This window comes from Terrapene carolina, unplaced genomic scaffold (genome assembly GCF_002925995.2).
Source record: "Terrapene carolina triunguis isolate 2854851 unplaced genomic scaffold, T_m_triunguis-2.0 Scaffold68, whole genome shotgun sequence".
NCBI lineage: Eukaryota > Metazoa > Chordata > Testudines > Emydidae > Terrapene > Terrapene triunguis.
The window spans coordinates 61546755-61567064 of record NW_020664419.1 but is presented as its reverse complement, the minus strand read 5'-3'; the positions used below and the strand labels follow the sequence as shown (position 1 = coordinate 61567064).

Genomic DNA, 20310 nt, shown 5'->3' with positions numbered 1-20310 from the left:
TGCAATTATAAATCAGAAACGTTACACCAAAACAAATTAAACATGGCACAGAATAAAGAAATCAGACTTCAAACAGAAATGTCCCTAAACCCAAAGAGTTCCCTTGTACAATTATTTAAGAGTTTGTAGTTTATTTAATTCTTAATTATTACATCTTGGATTTACTTCACAAAAAATGAGTGGACTAAAGCTATGGAGCTAAATTCAAGAAGTGGCAAAACAATTTCAGAAGTTAATGTGCATGAGTTTAATGAAAACATTCAAATTACTAAATCTAAGTTTGAAAATCTTTATCCTACAAGGTGTATATATATAAAAAACTGTCACATAATGATACCTAATACTATCAGCTCAAAAGAGAGGCAAGTTTACAAAGAATAAAATAATTCATTCTTGGGACATAACAAAATAAACAGATACCCTGGACATGCTCACAAGGAAGGTATCTTTTTTATGCTTGTAACTCTCACTAACTTTTATCTTTCCTTACCATTTAAGTGGTCAAGGTATTACACCTTCTGATATTCAAGAATAAAATAAGATATAAGTGGGAATGACCTAGGCACTTGATCTGCAAACAGAGGGACTCAAAAGGGATGACCCAACTTGTACTTCCTGGCTCTTTCACCAGTGGGCCAATGATTGCTGCACACGTTTCAGAAGACAGAAGTTGATCCTATAACTACAGCTATATGACTGCATATGACAAACTATGCTCCACAGCCCTCAGTATATAGATTAATATAGAATGCTAGATGCCCAAAATAACAATACCATAACAGATAATTTAGAAAAAAGCATAATATTGCAGTAATATATGCAGTTTCATTGTATGGCTTACCTGAATCTTCCTTCTCTATTTATATTGTTATAACTAAAAATGCAATGTTCTGAGAACCTCAGAAAACACTATCGAGATCTTTCATTAATATATAGTTTTCAGAAATGGTTGGTGTTCAATCACTACTACCCTAGTATGAAATGTCTTTGAATGGAAAAGTGGCAGTTATTTTAACATTTGGTAATGATACACAAGACCTTATTCATTTTGTAATAAATGGCAGATTACACTCTTGGAATGCTGTCAAATGATTTCACACCCACTGATTTTGCTTTATTGGACATCTGATACTTGCTCGCACCATTTGGTATTCTTCAGCAGACCCTGACTGTAACATAAGCAGGAGTATAACAGGAAAACAACCTCTCAGTGGAGTTTCCAAACTAATGAAATAACATGAACTTACCATATTCCAGCCTGGGTAGAGGTAGTCTGTCCCAACAAATTCAAAATAGTGAGCAAAACCTTCTTTTAGCCATACATCTTCCCACCATACTGGAGTCACAAGGTCACCAAACCACTACAAGGAAAGTCCAATCAAACAACATAAAATGTTGTTTATATATGTGTGATTTGTACACAAAACACCATTACTAGGTTTATTATTAATAACAATGACAATATTTTACATTTATATCACACTTTCCGTACAAAGATCTCTAAATGTTTTACAAAATACCAATGAATTAAGCTTTACCTGTGAGTTAGGTAAGTATCAGATGAGGAACATTAAGTGTCTTGTAGTAGGTTGTACAAGATGTCTCTGGAAAATTAGGAACAGAACCTAGATCTCCCAAGTTTTAGCCTTTTTCGCTTTCTGTAAGGACGGTCTATTCAGATGAAGTTTGTTCGGTGGAATAACATTGGGAGCCCATTTTTACAATGGTGCATGAGTATTTGACTGTGTGATACCCACTGATGTTAATGGGAGTTGAATGAGTAAATCATTGTGCACTACTTTGAAAATATATCTCAATGTCTCTGAAGTATTTTTTTTTCTGAATGAATAACCAAAGTCTGTATCTGTAAACATCACTGGTAGTTTTTTTATGCAATTAGAAAATGAGGTGAAGCTAACATGAGATAATTTTGAACTTTGCATGTGGTCACAAACTATTAAAATAAACAGAGACAGAACAGCAAATGGATATTCTAGAGAGAGAATGATTCATGTGAGATTACAGAATCAGCTACTGATGCTGCAATTAGAATGGTGAGTGTATGAAAAAAAAAAAAGAATTGGGCAGTGATCTATTTGCTCCCATAACTATGGGTTTGTTTGGAAACTCTCACTGGGATATGAATGAGCTACCTTACATTTGTGCATCACTATTCATGAAAAAGGAATGATGGTGGAATAGAGACAGGTATAAGTGCTGTGACTGGAGATTGTGGGTGCAGTGAACAAGGGAGGCAGTACCAAAGTGCATACCAAAGACAGGTTAACATTATCAGATTGGCAGTATTGGGCTTCAGCAGCCAAGTGCTAGTACCTGAATGAGTGAAGATAAATGTAATGAAGATCTAGGAAGAGAACTGCAGATGGGGTTGACAAAAGTGATCTTGATGATACTTTTTATGCCAACTGAGAGTGAAATTAAGAGAACAGTTAACGGAAACCCACTGATCGATGACTCTTGTTATTATTTACATAAATGCCAACAATATGCTTAGCTCTCTACAAGACCAATAAGGCAGTCCCTGTCCAAAAGAACTTACAATTTAAAAGATAGATAAAAAACACACTGGAAATCCATATGCACACATAACATACTCCCAAACTGTGGAGAGTTAAGGGAATATATTTTGACCACAAATAATTTATGATGAAAAAGGATGAAATAATGTGTGATAGGTTTATATTTATGGGTTATGATAAGACTATTCAGCAAATACGAAACAAGTATTAGAACTAGGCAAGGAGATTGTGTTTAAAAAACCCTAGGGTTAAAGTTGTAATACTGAAATACCATTTGTTAACACATTTTCTTATAATTCAGAAAGGATTAATGAAATTTTAGAAACATTGGGATGTTATTGCTTAGATTAGATTAGATTAAAGTATATATAAAGTAAAAGTAAAAGTATATATAAAGCAGAAACATATTTTCTAATATATTCAAAATATTATTAATCATGATATAGCATCTCATTTTTTACCCAATCTTACTCCTGGGAGTTTTTCCTGTTTATCAAGTAATAATTGCAATAACAGGATTACAGGTACTCAGTTTTGATCATCCAATAAAGAAATATTTCTATAGGTATGAAAATAGCATGTTATATTTATATGAATCACAGTGTATTTTCTTAAACATTCTTGTGGATTGTCAAATGTCAGAAAGATTGCTAGACCTCTAAAAACACCAATTAATAAACACAAATGCAGGAAGATGATATTACTTTTCCAGTTGTTAGATGTCTGACAAGAAAACATTATCCTATTAGCATCCTACAGCTTGTGGGTACTGAACAGATTTTTAAATTGAAATGAGGAGGAGAAACAAAGATAGAATGAGATTTAATCAGAGGGAGGCAATTTAATTTTTTATTAGAATATTGCCACTGCTTGAATTGAATGAAGAATATTATTTGTGGGGCTTTTGGAGGAAAAGATTAGTATGTACTGGTTGAGATAAGAAAAGTGCTGAGGATATATTTAATAAGGGTGGGGAAGTACTTCTTACATGTGTACTGGAAGCATACCTTCTTTTCTCTTTTTCCTTTATTATTGAACATTCACAGTGGTTTGGGGATTTTATTTTTTGCTTTCCTTCCTGTGATACATGTTTCTGTTTAAATTATTCAGTTATTATATTCTGTTTTGTATTTGATCATTTTGATCAATTGTCATCAGATATTACATTTCTTGAATTCAACTGATTTTCTTCTATATAAAGGGTGCAGTTCTGATCGATCTGTAACATTTAAATATTATGGATCACCTACCCTGCTTGAACTTCTTTAATAATATTATATTTGTATGTGATGGTGGGCAAATAACTTAAGTTGATATCAATATCTGTGCTATTGATTATTTTCCTGTTCATGACCTGTGATCAGTATGATTCTTTCTCAGATGATGGATTTATTTGGATCCGGAGCAGATGCTTTTGTGTGGAAACATTCTGTATTTTTCCACTTGTTGTTAAGTATTTATTTAATTATATACAAAAATATGTTAAAAGAACAGTAAGTTTGAAATGTCAAACAATCAAAAGTTAGGAAATGCCAGATTTGAAGTTACCCATGGAATCTTAATCAGCTCCCCTAATGCATACGTATTATGACAGTTTTGCCAAGCAACACACAGAAGCCAATGGCAGAGCAGAGAAATAGAGTGAATTCTCCTGGATCACAGTCCAGTGCCCTAAACACAAGGAAACATTTTTCTTTTTAAAACCCTCTGCCTCAATTCACTGTCCATCCCCAAAACTGAATGACGTCGGGGTCCTGTAGGACAGCACAGTGTGAGGACACATAATTAAAGATGTGTATAAACGCACAAGAGGACCCAACTAAGGTTGCTTAGACAATTTTAATGCGAGCATTTCCTAATTTTTGAGTGCTTAGTTTTGTAATCTTCACATTCTTTTAAGAGATTTTTTTTAAATGCATTTGCTTAGCTTTTTGAAAACAGAAAACTACCCTCATCTTTACCCCTGCCACCTTTCAGTGTAGGTTATCAGCAGGATTTTAACACAGGCTCTTTAGCTCTGAAGCACAAATCTGGTGACAGCAATGGTTTGTTAACCTCTATGCAACCCAGCCATTAGAGGATGACATAGAGCTTACTTTCCCAGTGGCTTACCTAAGAGGTAGAAAAATATTTTGAACGCTGGGGATCAGGATTCCTACTTCTGGGGGTGAGTGTGGTCTAGTAGCTATAAACGGCACAGCCAAGCACACAGATCTGGCACATCCACTCTGTAAGGCAAAGTGGCTAAGTGGATGAGACTTATGTCTGCCACGTCAGAGATGTGGCTTTTACTATGTCTGCCAGAGGTAAGGTTGTGCTTCCTCTCAGGTATCCTATCTGCAAAATGGGGATGAGAACTAACTCAAAATAAAAACTCTGAAATGCAATCAATTATTAACAGCACTCAGTTGAAGAATGCCTTCATGCAGGCCAAAGGGTATTTTGCAGCTTCTGCGTCGACTGTGTGCCATCTTGAGCTGTGTAGAGTGCTCTGCGGGGCCTAAGAATATACTAATATAAGCAGGTCTGAATGAGCTCTCCTCTGACATCTAGTGATGCACTGGGGGAAAAGACTTTAGGAGCAGATCTTATTGCATAGACACACCTACTCTGCCTAGGTGTTCAGCAGACAGACATGCTTTGCCAAAGTGGTCAGTTTTGGCTGGTTTTGGATTACAATTCACTTTAGCACTGAATGCAGGGGTAATGAAATGTTATCCTTATTGTATAACTAAGAGCAGCAGAACTATACTTAGCATGCCCTGACTGAGGGGGTCACTCTAAACTGAACCTCACTTGTTAAGGAGGGGGAAGAGATCTCACTGAAGATGAGAAGGGATGGGTATGAGTGTTCCCACCTATTGGTGTGGATGCTGCCTAAAGAGTCCTAAACACCATTTGACCCATCCCTCTCCAGTGTTTAAAGGTGAGCTGATGGGATACAATTCAGAGTCCTTCTTTCTGTTCAGTGATTACCAGAGCTGAAATCACTGGTGACAGTGTTTCAGTGGGGGGAAAAATGAAGAGGCAGCAGAACAGAAGTTTCCTGTTACCCAGTGAAATCACTAAGAGCTCGGTTAAGTGGGGGGACCTCCGAACACGGCACTGCAAAGGAGGCAGTGAGAGGCACGCAGCAGCAATGATAGTAGTGGCAGAGATGTGTTCTGGCAGAGATAGCAACAGAGGTGGTAGCAATCAGCCACTGGTGGCAGAGATAACAGCGGCAGTTCGTGTCCCCTTTTGCAGGGTTGGAAGGTGGACTCATGTGAATGCACCTCTGAACTCTCAACCAACTGTGAGTGTGGTGCAGTGAAGGAAAAGAGAGGAGTGGCGTGTGAAAGGGACATTTGTTCAGACTTTCACACCGCAAGGTGGGAAACTTAGGCAGAGGACACTGACCAACATAATGTGGAGTGCATGTTTGCTTAAGTTTTCATGCTTTTGAATCTGGTAGTGGTGTTTTCCCAAATTAATGCTGGGTTCCCTTTCCCTTTTTAAAAAACATTTCCTTTTATTATACACTGAGTCAATGCTTGTGACTGGGAAAGTATCACCTCTTAGAGTCACTCCAGGGTGGTGGTGAGTTTTCCCAGATTACAGGGTGGGAACACAGTCCAGTTCTGTTTTGTATTGTAAAGAGAAACCCTTATCTATTGAACTCAGCGCTTGCTGCTGCTGCCTCCACCTGGCAGAAGGATTACACTAAGATAAAACCAAAATGAAGCTGCTGAATAAAAATGGTAGAATAAATAGTCTGAGAACAGATGGTCTTATGGTTAAGGCACTGAATTTAGGCAAATCATACTCTCTGTGCCTCAGTTACTCAAATACAGAACAGAAATAATACTTCCTTTTTTCTGTTTTGTCTATTTATACTGTAAACTCTTTGGGGCAGGAAACTCTCTCTCTTATTGTGTGTTTGTACAATGGTGTCTCTGGGCACCACTATAATAAAACAACAAGCAATGATGTGGGCTGGAGGGAAAGACTTATAAGGAAAGAGTAAAAGAGCTAAATACATATAGAGGCTCGTTCTCATTTACACTAAGGCCATCTTCACCGCACTCTGGCAATGTAAGCGGGCCTTAAAGTAAACAAATGCAGTTTTCACCCCGCTGGCATTAGTGTAAATGAGAATCAGGCCAATAAACTTAGCAAATTGTTGATGTGATAATTTACCACAAACATTTTAAGTATGGATCAGCTTGGAAAGAGAGCAAACTATCTAAAGTGGCACAAGGGAAAACTAGAAGTAATTAGAAGAATTTAAGAAAAAGGAAAATTTAAGCTAACTATACGGGAATAACTTACAACACTGAGATTTATTGAATTGCAGACTAGTATCCAAGGGCAGCGATGGGAACTCTATAATTTCAAACATTTAAAACAATACTAGAAAAATCATTAGAAAATGTACCATTGAGAGGGATCCTATACTAACAGATGTGATAGTCTAGATGACCCGATATGTATTTTCTATCCCTAATTTCTAAGGTTCTATGATTTTTACACTCTATTGTCTACTGCTTTACTGTACTATCTAATAAAGAATTTGTTACAAAGTAAAGGATCATACTGAGATTATATCAGCAACAAGCTCCAAGAAGCATATCATGTTTTAGTTGAGGACTCAATTTTTACCTACACTTTCAATGTGAAACATGAATATGAATTAAACATTATAATTTCCAGGTTTACCTATCAGAATACGCATTAGAAAGTTACTATTTCAATGTTATTTTTTATTTTGAAAAAGTACTAAGAATGTGCATTGCTTTTTAAAAGATCCTATGTAAAGTCACAGATGTAAGCCACGCTGATTACACAGTAGGATTTCATTCATTTTAACCCAGAGGCTATTATTATGCCTGTTACCAGAGCAAGAAAGGGTTTCCTGTCCCTGTAGCACAGTTCTTTAATAACATTTGCATGCAACTCAATATTACTGAACACTCGTAATGTGCTTAGTTCGAGATAAGAAGATGGAAAAGAGAAATGCTAAATAAATTGTAATATGGGTTTATTGCCAAGTTTCCTAATTTATACGAGAGTTTCAATACACACAGAGACAAAATATCCATCATTTGTGAAAGAGGGTCAGTGGCAGAATAAAAAAATACTGCTTCTTAAGTATGTGTGTGTTGGGAAAAGGGGACTATCAAAATGATTTCAGCCAAAGCAAATTTTGACATGAACATCAACTCAACCTAAATCTGCTACAGTGCTGTAATAAATCATTTTATATGGCTATCAATGTACTTACCATATATATATATACACACACAGCACCATCATAATAATCAGAGGAAAGGGACAAGTTTGCTACAATATTGGTTGAACACAGAATGCAGGGAGGCTAGTGGGTGGCAGCATTCACAACCTAAACTCAACATTAGAAAGTTTATTCATTCCCACTCATTTGCTCTTTTGCATTGTATCTGATTTTTCTGGATTTCTGCATTTTAGTGACATATCTTAGAGGTCTCCAAGTTATTTTCAATACAGCTATAACAAATGTGTGCAATTATGTGTGTAAGAATATCAGCTTTGAAAAACAGAATACATTTGATCTCTCAAGCTTGTACCAAGTTCTCATAACTGGTTGCATGTCTCATACCTGGTGGCATAGTTCATGTACAATAACCATGGTGACATCCAGTAAGTAGGATATAGAAGAAATGCTTGGATCTAGCAGTATTCTTTGCTCCACAAAAACACTTAGTCCCCAGTTCTCCATAGCAGCATATGGATGCTTAGGCACAGCTAATAGATCTAGAAACAGAACAAAATGTGTTTTAACTTGCTTGTGGAAGCTATTATGCTCTGAAGTTATTGTAAGTAAAAGCTATAAACCATTATTAGGAGTGTTTTTCTTAATAACATCTGTGTAAAAAGTAAGCTGTTCATTTGAGTTCTCCCCTTACAATATTATCTATAAAAATCATTTTAATAAGCATCATTTTCTTTCATTCTTACTTCATTATTTGTTCTCTCATATTTTATGATTTCCACCTTGTAACACAGTCAATTATTGGATTTTTAATGGGAGTAGATTTTGTATATATTATTTACCTTTTAAAATATCCCCTCTGTTGCTTATTTATTTATATTAATTTATTTAATTCCATACATGCCTTACATGCCCCAGGTGCATTACACAAAACAATAACACAGACCTCTACCAAATACAAAATGAATTTTATTCCTTGATGACATTGACTTAGTCGGGGACATCTTGTATATCAAAGATGCATGTCAGTAAAGGCAATGGGTGACATCCAGGGAAGTGTTGAAGTAATACTTCACAATAACTACCTTCAAGATGACAGGTGACCATTCAAATTAAATTCTTAAAATAGAAAGTACGGTACATTGAAGCCCCATTCTGTGTGTAGTATTACTGGCAGACATGCTCTGAGGGAAGAAAGAATTCTGACAATTTCTCAAATGTATCTTTCCCTATTTCTCTTCCTAGGATTCCTGAAACCACTGGACTATTCCATAATGACTCAAAGGCTGACAAAACATAAAGATGAGAATGGGGACGGTCTTTATGCAGACAGCAGAAAGAGGGCAGGGGACTTCTCCCAATAGTATCTGGGCTCAACAAGTGGGCAGAGGAGAATGCAAGGTCCACTCAAACTTGACAGAGATTTTACTGTAAAAAGGTAAAAAGTAATGTAACTTGCCTTACGGATGGGAATAAACCTGGGTTTACTGGAGGATGACTTACTTGGCTTCTCTACCCAGCAGAATAAAAGTACTATATAGCTAACAATAATTCTATCAACTCTAAGACATACATTTCCCAAGGTTGCTTATTTCAGGTATAGGAAGCATACAGTAATATGTGGTACAATAGGCCAAGAAAATGGGCCACCAGTGGGAGTCTCACTGCAGAGATCGAAGAAACACTGTATGAATTTAGAACTTTGGCATGTGCCAGTCCCAAGTAGCTCCACACCCAGGTGATCATAAAGTAATGCCCAGGCTTGCCTCCATTGAAGTCAAAATAGTCACTGTCCTTGGGAGCAGGAGCAGACGCCAGTAGCTACTTCAATATTCAAAATAGCTAGAAGTATCGGAATTGCAGAGTCAGGATGTGATGCTGTGTGATTAAAGATGACCATTTATAGCTTTGATATTACCACTGTTCTACAACTGCAACAAATCTTGCACAGAATATGTAAGGTATCAATGGAAAAGTTATGATTTGCTAAGTATGATTATCTTGTTTATATGCATGTGTCATCTTTGTATTTGAAGTTATGAATATTGGCAACGTACTTGTTTCTAAAACATGTTTGTTCCTGGCTGATACACCCCAGATAGAATTTACATTAGGGCTAGACAGCTATGTGTTGATGGCACATCAAGGACACGCCAATCTCATAATGGGCCATTGAAGAAACTCATCCTATCCAGATATCTCTTCCTGAGGATGCCTCAAACAGGCAGGGGTTCAATGGCCACTCCCTGCAATTCAGCAAACCATGTTGGGCCAGTAACTTCCCAGGCACCTGGGCTGTGGGCTTTGTTTGGGACAGTATATTTCCAGGCACATGATAGAGGATATAAAAGACACCTGAGACATCTCCATTTTGCCTCTTTCTTGCTCTAATTCTCTGGACTATGGATTTACAGCTAAAAGAAGCATCTTGAACTATGAACTGAGGATTTTACAATCTTCTGGGGAAGTTAGCAGAGAGATTTTTGCAAATCAGCAGTCTATTCCATCACTGCTACAAATCTGATACAAGGACTTGGTAACCATTTGTATGTATATGACCTATTAACCATTTATAACTCTCTTCTTTTCTTTTATTAATAAATCTTTAGTTAGTTTACTAAGGATTGGCTAACAGTGTGATATTTGATAAAATCTGAAATATATACTGATCTGGGGTAAGTGTCTGATCCTTTGGGATCAGTAAGAACCTGGTGAAATGGGTTCTATATTACTATATTAGATTGGGTCATCTGGATGGGAGCCAAGGGCTGGAATGCCTAAAGAGGACTGTGTTTGGCTTCTGTTTAACCAGTGTGGCACTGCAGAAGCTCTTTCGTTATGGGTTTGGTGACCCTAATTATAGAGTAAACCACCAGTTTTGGGGATGTATGCCCTATTTCTTGCAGTCTGCCCTGAGTGTGGCATTCTCAGTGTTCTCTATCCCAGGCACCAGGTCACACAGAAACTTCACCGGTATGTAGAAGTAGCTATTCTAATAACAAAAGATCTACCATTAAACAAACAAAAAAGTGTGACTCAATACTCCTAGACCTAGCTGCTACAGTAACTTCAAAATAACATTTTTTGAAACATTTTGAAGTGTACAGCAGGTAGATTGTTAATGACTGGACACCAAAGCATTTATGAAGCCTCAAACTACTCGCATGTTAAAAGTTAAGCATGTGCGTAAGTGCTTTATGGGACTGACAAAGTGTTAACATAACAGTAGAGTGCCTGGGGGCCATGCTGGTTTCCAGAAAATATTGCTATGTTAATGCTCTTGGGTGCATCTGTGTCCTCCCTCCCATCCGTGGGAGACGGGAGAGATTCCGTGGGAGACGGGAGAGATTCCAGAAGACTGGAAAAGGGCAAATATAGTGCCCATCTATAAAAAGGGAAATAAAAACAACCCAGGAAACTACAGACTAGTTAGTTTAACTTCTGTGCCAGGGAAGATAATGGAGCAAGTAATTAAGAAAATCATCTGAAAACACTTGGAAGGTGGTAAGGTGATAGGGAATAGCCAGCATGGATTTGTAAAGAACAAATCGTGTCAAACCAATCTGATAGCTTTCTTTGATAGGATAACGAGTCTTGCGGATAAGGGAGAAGCTGTGGATGTGGTATACCTAGACTTTAGTAAGGCATTTGATACGGTCTCGCCTGATAGTCTTATCGATAAACTAGGCAAATACAATTTAGATGGGGCTACTATAAGGTAGGTGCATAACTGTCTGGATAACCGTACTCAGAGAGTTGTTATTAATGGCTCCCAATCCTGCTGGAAAGGCATAACAAGTGGGGTTCCGCAGGGGTCTGTTTTGGGACTGGCTCTGTTCAATATCTTCATTAATGACTTAGATATTGGCATAGAAAGTACGCTTATTAAGTTTGCGGATGATACCAAACTGGGAGGGATTGCAACTGCTTTGGAGGACAGGGTCATAATTCAAAATGATCTGGACAAATTGGAGAAATGGTCTGAGTTAAACAGGATGAAGTTTAACAAAGACAAATGCAAAGTGCTCCACTTAGGAAGAAAAAATCAGTTTCACACATACAGAATGGAAAGAGACTGTCTAGGAAGGAGTACGGCAGAAAGGGATCTAGGGGTTATAGTGGACCACAAGCTAAATATGAGTCAACAGTGTGATGCTGTTGCAAAAAAAGCAAACATGATTCTGGGATGTATTAACAGGTGTGTTGTGAGCAAGACACGAGAAGTCATTCTTCCGCTCTACTCTGCTCTGGTTAGGCCTCAGCTGGAGTATTGTGTCCAGTTCTGGGCACCGCATTTCAAGAAAGATGTGGAGAAATTGGAAAGGGTCCAGAGAAGAGCAACAGGAATGATTAAAGGTCTTGAGAACATGACCTATGAAGGAAGGCTGAAAGAATTGGGTTTGTTTAGTTTGGAAAAGAGAAGACTGAGAGGGAACATGATAGCAGTTTTCAGGTATCTAAAAGGGTGTCATAAGGAGGAGGGAGAAAACTTGTTCACCTTAGCCTCTAAGGATAGAACAAGAAGCAATGGGCTTAAACTGCAGCAAGGAAGGTTTAGGTTGGACATTAGGAAAAAGTTCCTAACTGTCAGAGTGGTTAAACACTGGAATAAATTGCCTAGGGAGATTGTGGAATCTCCATCTCTGGAGATATTTAAGAGTAGGTTAGATAAATGTCTATCAGGGATGGTCTAGACAGTATTTGGTCCTGCCATGCGGGCAGGGGACTGGACTCGATGACCTCTCGAGGTCCCTTCCAGTCCTAGAATCTATGAATCTATGAATCCTAATATGGGTAATTTCAGGAGTCTTTCAAAGCCCATGGACATGGTAGTAAACATCTAACCTATCATAGGGTTCACCTCAGTGCTTGGAAACATTCACATTTTTCCTAACGGATGGGCGGGTAGTGATCGATCTATTGGGGATCGATTTATCGCATCTAGTGTAGACACAATAAAATCGATCCCCGAGCGCTCTCCCATCTACTCCGGTATTCCCCCGCCGCGCGAGGCACAAGCGGAGTTGACGTGGGAGCGGCAGCAGTCGACTCAGCGCCATGCACATGCCGCGTTAAGTAGACCTAAATACGTCGACTTCGCTATTCTCGTAGCTGAAGTTGCATATCTTAGGTCGATCCTCCCCCCTAGTGTAGACCAGGTCTGAGAGGGATTGGATCCAATGCACACTGAAGTCAACGGAAAGACTCCCATTGGTGTTAATGAGCTCTGAATCAGGCCCTGAAAATATTCACCTCCACAAAATGAAGGACCTCTTTAATTGTCTTCCTCCTCTTGGTGGTTTGCAATTGCTGTTATATAACTAGACTATTCTGTCAAAAATCTGAGTGCCAATGGATAAGTGATATTTTGCAATGGGAGATCTTGATTCTGTAGATTTTGTTATTGCTACTCACATGGCCATTGTCTTTGAATAAAACTTCCGGTATATGCTTGATCTTGTGACATAAGAAAGGAATCCATATCCATAACAGGGAATTCAGTAAATTAAATGTTTGGTTCAGGAGCCACAGTGTTTCAGGTTCAAGTCCCAACAAAATAATCTGGTTTTACTTATTACACAAATAGGAAATTAGAGAAGGTATATTGTGTTGCTGAAGCTGCCATCCATTAAGATTCCTTCTGTATTTTTTTAAGGAACAGGGTGAGACACAGTTCTATCTTGACTTAACACAACAGCAAAAAAAGGTGATGATGCACATGTTTTGATAGGAAGACCTTTCAAACGTTGTACTGCTAGAGACAGTTTTGTACTAACCACAAAATGTGAGCAGCTGAATATATAATAGCTACTGTGTATGGTACAGCCAGTTATTCCACTACCTATTTAATTAAATTCTTTGTAAAGCACTTGTGAATGTTTGATTATGTGGAAATCGCTGTAGAAATAGAAGTGCTTGTTATTAGTGGAAGAGAATAATAGCCTCATACAACATAAAACTGTTACTTGAGATTTCCTGATACAGCAGTGCAGAGAATCCTATGTTCTACTGACATAATAGAGGGCTTCCACCTCTTAACCTTCACAAAGACTAAATTCATGACTTAGAGGTAAAAACTATACAGTCAAAATAAAGTCACCAGAAATGAAATAAAGGAGAAAAGATGCCAGATCTTGTCACTATTATGTACTGCACTGTCGAATGGTAAAAATACAATTATTCAATCGCAAGGAAAGCATTTGGATGTGTTTGATTGACATTCATCTCGCTGAGTGTCTAATGGAAAGCATTAACAGTAAAAACTACATGTAACACCACAGAATCTTATTTCCAAATATTTAATTGTCTTCATAATTATGTGAGTTCAACATTAGTATATAATTGCCTAATTTTATTAGTGATTATAGTCATGATACAAAATAGAAACTGTCAATTTAACATTAAACCATTTAAGCTGGTCTTAAAGATCCTCTACCCTAAAAGTTGCATTCTTATCCTTACCTATGATACTTACACTCACACGCCTCTGATTTTGATTTAATCTGAACAAATAATGGTGCTTTTTCACTTTTCTCATTTAATTATGCCAAATCCCTTTACACCCACAACTGAGAAAGCATGAGGTCCTCATTCCTGCACAACTGAAGTCAATGGGAGCAGGATCAGACTCTAGGTGTGCTTAACTGGAAAGCAAAATTCCTGCCCCTCAACAGGAATGCCCTGCATCTGGGACTTTTCTCCCATTCTTCTGTCAGTCTCCTGCATTCTTCCACTAACCCACCGGCTTCTCCTTTCCCCCATCAAGACATCCCTTATCCAATGAGAAAGTCGTTGGAGATACTTGTATACATTTTTATTAGTGTTATATATCTCTCTGTGGGTTTGGTGGTTATTGTACTGCTGACTGAAAAGTAGCTAAGAGTTAAATCCTGTAGGAACTCAAAACAATGGCTGTGGACAGAGTCCAACTGCCTGGAGCTCTGATTGACAATACCAGTAATCCACTGCTGAAGATGACCTCTACCCCATCTGGAGAAACACATAAACCAGTTTGATTAGGTTCAGGAGGCCTGCTCAAAACCTCAGGAAAGCTTCAGGTGGGAACTTTCAAACAACGGACCTTTGAAGGGATAAAAGACAGCTGGTGTCCTGAGACAGACAAACACTGACTGGTGGGTCTACCAGTCTGGGAAGGGTGAAAAAAATAGTAAGAGAAAACAAAATCTATACCTATCCAAGATGCTATGCTCTCTTTCTCTGGGATGCAAATTTACTTCAAGCTTCTGGTGTCAATTTGGCAGCTCTGGGACACTGCTACTTGTGCATGTCCAACAGGAAGTAAAACCTTAACCCCCAAACCAGCTATTCATACTCTTTCCTCAACCTTTTTTGAAATCTTGGAATAGGTGGATGTAAAAGGTAAAACTGCTTTCACACAGCTTTAACTTCTGTGGCCAGCATATATTAGCAAATCACCCTAGATCTCACTGACTTTTGTAATAGCACTGATATTCTTCACCAGTGTACCCCATGTCTTAGTCATAAACTGGTCTTTTTTCCACAGCATCAGGTATCTAGCACATGTATTTATTATCCACATGTTTTCCTGGAAATTCATAACTTTTGCTAGAAAAATCCCACTCTCTAAAACTGTTTTGAGTTAATTTATATTCTTCTGGTAATATTCTGTTTTCATTAATTTTCCTGGAGGAGTCTTCTTTAGCATTACAGTTTCAGGGACTTGTTGGTAGCATCTATTGCACTTCTCTCACAGTAGTTATGAGTGACTAAGAGAAAAGGAGACTAAAAACAATTTATTCTATTCATGGTATATGAAACCTCAAGTATAGTTTTGCGCTTTGCCCTTTGCCAACTGCGCACATTGCAATCAACAACTTTATTAATTCTCTGTTCAAAGCTTCTTGTAATGTTTTATATGAAGGTTGCTGTCAAAAAAAAATTGTTTACAGCAAGGATTTATTCTGTTGAGACATTTCTGCCACCCAGTTCCCATTAATCTGAACCATTCCCTTGTACTGCTAATTGGTGGAGGATGCTTCTCTGTAGCAGAATACCTTTTAATGAGCCACATACACTTTAAGGGGCATCAACTAGAAAAAGTCACAGTTCTGGCTGAAAGTGTTGTGCCCACTGCAAATTACAAGTAATACTTAAGATGACTATACCAAGAAATTAGTAAAAAAATATTTCTCTCTATTTTTTCATTTTGTTTACTTCTAACAAAACTCTGTAAGCAGGCAATTCTACTTTTCATCTTATAGAATCATAGAATCATAGGACTGGGAGGGACCTCGAGAGGTCTTCTAGTCCAGTCCCCTGCACTCAAGGCAGGACTAAGTATCCAGACCATCCTTGACAGGTGTGTGACATTCCGTACCTTGGGGGAGCACCCTGTAACCCCCCATATTCCTCAGCTGTAAAATCTATCTTTTGTAGTCAGTAAATTTGTTTAACTGTTTATCTTTACCAGTGGGTTTGCCTGAAGTGTTGGTAATCTGCTCAGGTTTGCAAAGGCTAGTGTATGTCCACTTTCCATTGATGAAGTGGTGAACCAATTAATAACTTTGCACTGCCCACCTTGAGCAGTGCAAGACGGTATATTTCTGAGGTATGGTGCTGGGAGCTGGGCGGATTTGGCTCTGGTGCCTTTGTCTGTGTGATTCATAAGTGGCTCTAGGAGCATTCATGCAACATAGCTGGGTGTAGTGGGGCTCCACATGCTGTTGTGCTGAGTGATCACTGTGCCTGGAGGGGCTTGCTGCTTGTCACTTGTCACTAGCAAGGCATTGTGAGGGACAGCCCAGGCTGGAGAGAGTTCAGGGGGCACAGAGGTCCCACAATCCCAGGCTGCACCTTGGGGGGATCCTGTCACAAGATGTTTGTCTAACATATATATAATTCAGTTGCCCCCTTTCTTCTAAACAACCAGAGCCTAACTGAAAGCCCTCTAAAGTCAATGGAAGGACTCCAATTGACTTTAACACAGGATGGATAAAAAACAATTAAAAAAAATAAAAATCACATTGCTTTTATTTAAAATGGGGTTCTTTGATTATGTAAATTATAATCTATTTTTCTTTTTTAAAATAAATGTGTTTAAAATAAAATCAAAATTTAATAAAAATACATTAAAGCCTAAACTTATTATAATCTCTCAAAACCTTTAAATAAAAAATAAATATCCTGAATCTATTAGCCACTATCAAAAACTTTGAGTTAAAGGCTGCTTTTCTATATAAAGAAAGAATCGGGGGGAGGGGGGAATCTAACTTTTGAGAACAAGCTTTATAAATATGGCAAAATAGGTCATACACTGTATTAAGAGCTTATTTAAGAAAAATAAATTCTATATGCTGTTATGTGTTTAATTTAATTCCAGTTACCATCTTAATGCAGCTTGACACAAATCATGAGGAAAAAGTTAATTATCTAGTAAATAAGCAATATATCATTCAGCATTTTCTAACATACCAAAACGTGCAATTAATTGATAAAAATCTGAAAATATTAAGCTATACGGTTGCTTAAATAAATGTATATAGTTATAGTGTTGTACCCTCTTGAGTAGTAAGAAGATGTACCAAATCTAGTGTAAAGGCTCTATTTAGTTATAAATCAACATGTTTTAATGGGATTTAATGAGAATGCATCGTTCTTTAGAAAGTAACAAGTACAAATGGAAAAGTTGATTAAAATCAATTTAAATCGAGGCTTTTCACTTGGTGATTTAAATCGCCTTGATTTAAAATCAATCCATCCTTTTTCAATACTGCAGCAGAAAAGCACTTCTAATTTTTTTAAAAAATAAATTTAAAAGAATTGGACAAACTGGCCTGCATTCTCAGAAGTGACTAGGGACTTTGGGTGTCCAACTTGAGATTCCCCTTCAAAGAAAGGCCTGATTTTCCAAAACTACTGAATACCTGCCTTCTGAAAACCTGGCCCCTTTAAGCTGTCTCAAATTCGGCACCTAATAACTGAGGTACCCAAAATTATTAGTCACTTTTGAAAATTTAGGCCGCTATTTTAAGGGACTCCTGATGCCTTTACTTGAAATACTGTAAGCATTCAAACTCACACCAGAGGATAATCATATTATTTGGTGGCTCTTTGAATAACATTTCTATCTATCCATATTCTTATTTTGCCACTCATCACCATATTATCTGACTGACTATTCTAGACAACATTCTTCTATACATAAGATATGCACTGAAAGGATATATGGACGTAAGTCTATGGAGCTAGCATGAGGGTCTGAGTCTATATACCATTAGTTCAGTCAAAATCAAATAGCTTGTTGCGGACTCTGAGGAAAACTCACTGACACACAGCAGTTTATTGTTGATTTTTTTATTGCTTCTTATTGCACTACAAAGTATTACCTAACATTAACTGGCATAAACAAAGGCAGAGATTTTCAGGGAGCTTTTGATATAAACAGCAGATGCTTAATGCAATGTAAATGTTAAAGTTCCCAAGAGGAAAAAAATGATAGAGGGGGGGGAAAAAATCTATCAGAAGAAAAATAAGTAAAAAATAAGTAGTAATTGGAAAGAGAAACCATGATACCATTTGACACTTAGTGAAAGCCAGTATACAATTTAAGAAACTAAAACAGCAACCCATTGATTTAGTATTTGACATGCATATTATTAAATGACTTTAGATTTTTATAACCCCTGTCCATAGATCACAGCTTTACATTTCAAAGAATATCAAATCATTCAATGCTGAATTGAAAAATGAACTCCATGTCCCATTAAAGCTGAATTATGTATCATCTTGGTTGTATTGATTGGAATATGAACAGTCTTTTATTTTAAACAATATCTGAACATATATTATGAATTGCTGTGTAATAGTGAGTAAGAAAAAGTACCTTCCACAACATTTCTAGTGAAGAAAGATATTATAATGGTTTATATTAAAGTTTCTCTCCTTTGAATTCTACTACTTATATTCTAAATATTCTTCTTCAGCGTGCACTAGATCAAAGAATGACACACAGACAGAATGAACACTGAGGCAACGACTGAACTGAACTTAGGCTTTTGCAATTCCAAGTTACACTAGCAGTACATAATGTGCAGCTGCTATGACACGTAAGGCACATATCAAAAGAAGAAATATACTCTTATTCCCAAATATTTGAAAAGGGGGATTTTGTAGCCTTCAAAAAATGCAGTTTACTAAAATACTAACTACTACATTTAGTAAATACTAAAAGCACTGACATGATGGAAAATTGCCAACAGCCATTTTCCTAACACCACAGTTAATAGAGCATGAGGATTCCATAGCTCAAAACAACATGTAACTGATTACTGAATACTTCCAGTATGAATACTGCTATAAAGAAAATGATCACGTCCATGCCACTGCCAAATTCTATCTTTCCACAACAAATCCAAGGAACAAAGCTTGTGCAGAAAACATCAGAAATCCATAGTATTTAAGAACTATAACAATGAGGTAAAATAAATCCATAGATCTATGATATATGATATAAAACCCATGTGTACTATAACAATAAAGAACATGTGAATATTTGCATCTGGAAATACTCTATGTCCAGAGTTGCATCCTTTATGTTAGTTTTGGGATAAAATATCATCAATTACTATCAGTACAGTTGAGATGGTGATCAGGAGTGAGGTGGAGGAGGTGGCCCATTACTCATACCACTTCTAAAGAACTCCATTTCTGTGATGTCATACTATCACAGCTGGAGAAAAAGTAACATTATAGCCAGTCATTTACACTGGACTCCTGAGGTCAATGGGCTTGTGTGGGCTGTGGACATATTCCTCCACTTTCATCTCTCTTCTTGGCTCTTCTAGTTGACAATGAAAAATAGATGGCACCATCTTGAAACAAATTCACTTAATATTGAAGCTCTTTAATGGGATTTTTTTAAGTCCTACTTTGATTACTCTAACACCTAAATTAACCTTTGTTTGATGCAGGGCCGCCGGGGGGCGGACGGGGCGGGGGGGCAAGTGGGGCAATTTGCCCCAGGCTCCGGGCCCCACAGAGGCCCCCACGGGAATATAGTATTCTACAGTATTGCAACTTTTTTTTATGGAAGGGGCCTCCGAAATTACTTTGCCCCAGGCCCCCTGAATCCTCTGGGTGGCCCTAGTTTGATGTCTTGATGGGAGTTCTTTAATGGAACTAAAGATAATCTACTGCAATAGTAAAAAACAGATACATCAATAAAACTGTGCTCTCCTGTTGATTCTTGTTGAGTTATTCATGGAATTTAAACAGATTATATTATTAAAACTTATTTTCACTGATTTTGTCTTTAAAACGAATGCTAAATATCTTTCTGTGACATAATAGAACATAAATTTAACTCTGAATTGCAAAGAAATGCCATATGCAATTTAATAATACAAGGCTCAATCATTAAATCCTTACTTGGGACTATAAGCTCCCCTCTTATACAAAAGCATGAAGTAGGGTTGCCAACTTTCTAATCGCACAAAACCGAACACCCTTGCCCTGCCCCCTCCCCTTCCCCGAAGCCCTGCTCCTCCCCTTCTCCAAGGC

General features: G+C 37.5%; 1 protein-coding gene across 1 annotated transcript in view; it reads right to left on the bottom strand.

Moving 5' to 3' along the window:
- Positions 1-20310, bottom strand: part of TRHDE (thyrotropin releasing hormone degrading enzyme) — a 299578-nt gene that overhangs the window by 154780 nt on the left and 124488 nt on the right. Inside the window, exons 4-5 of the mRNA XM_024212178.2 lie at positions 8158-8312; positions 1248-1361 (exon numbers count right to left, since the gene is read on the bottom strand). Coding sequence (XP_024067946.2) covers positions 1248-1361; positions 8158-8312 — 269 coding nt within the window. The remainder of the gene's footprint in view (positions 1-1247; positions 1362-8157; positions 8313-20310) is intronic.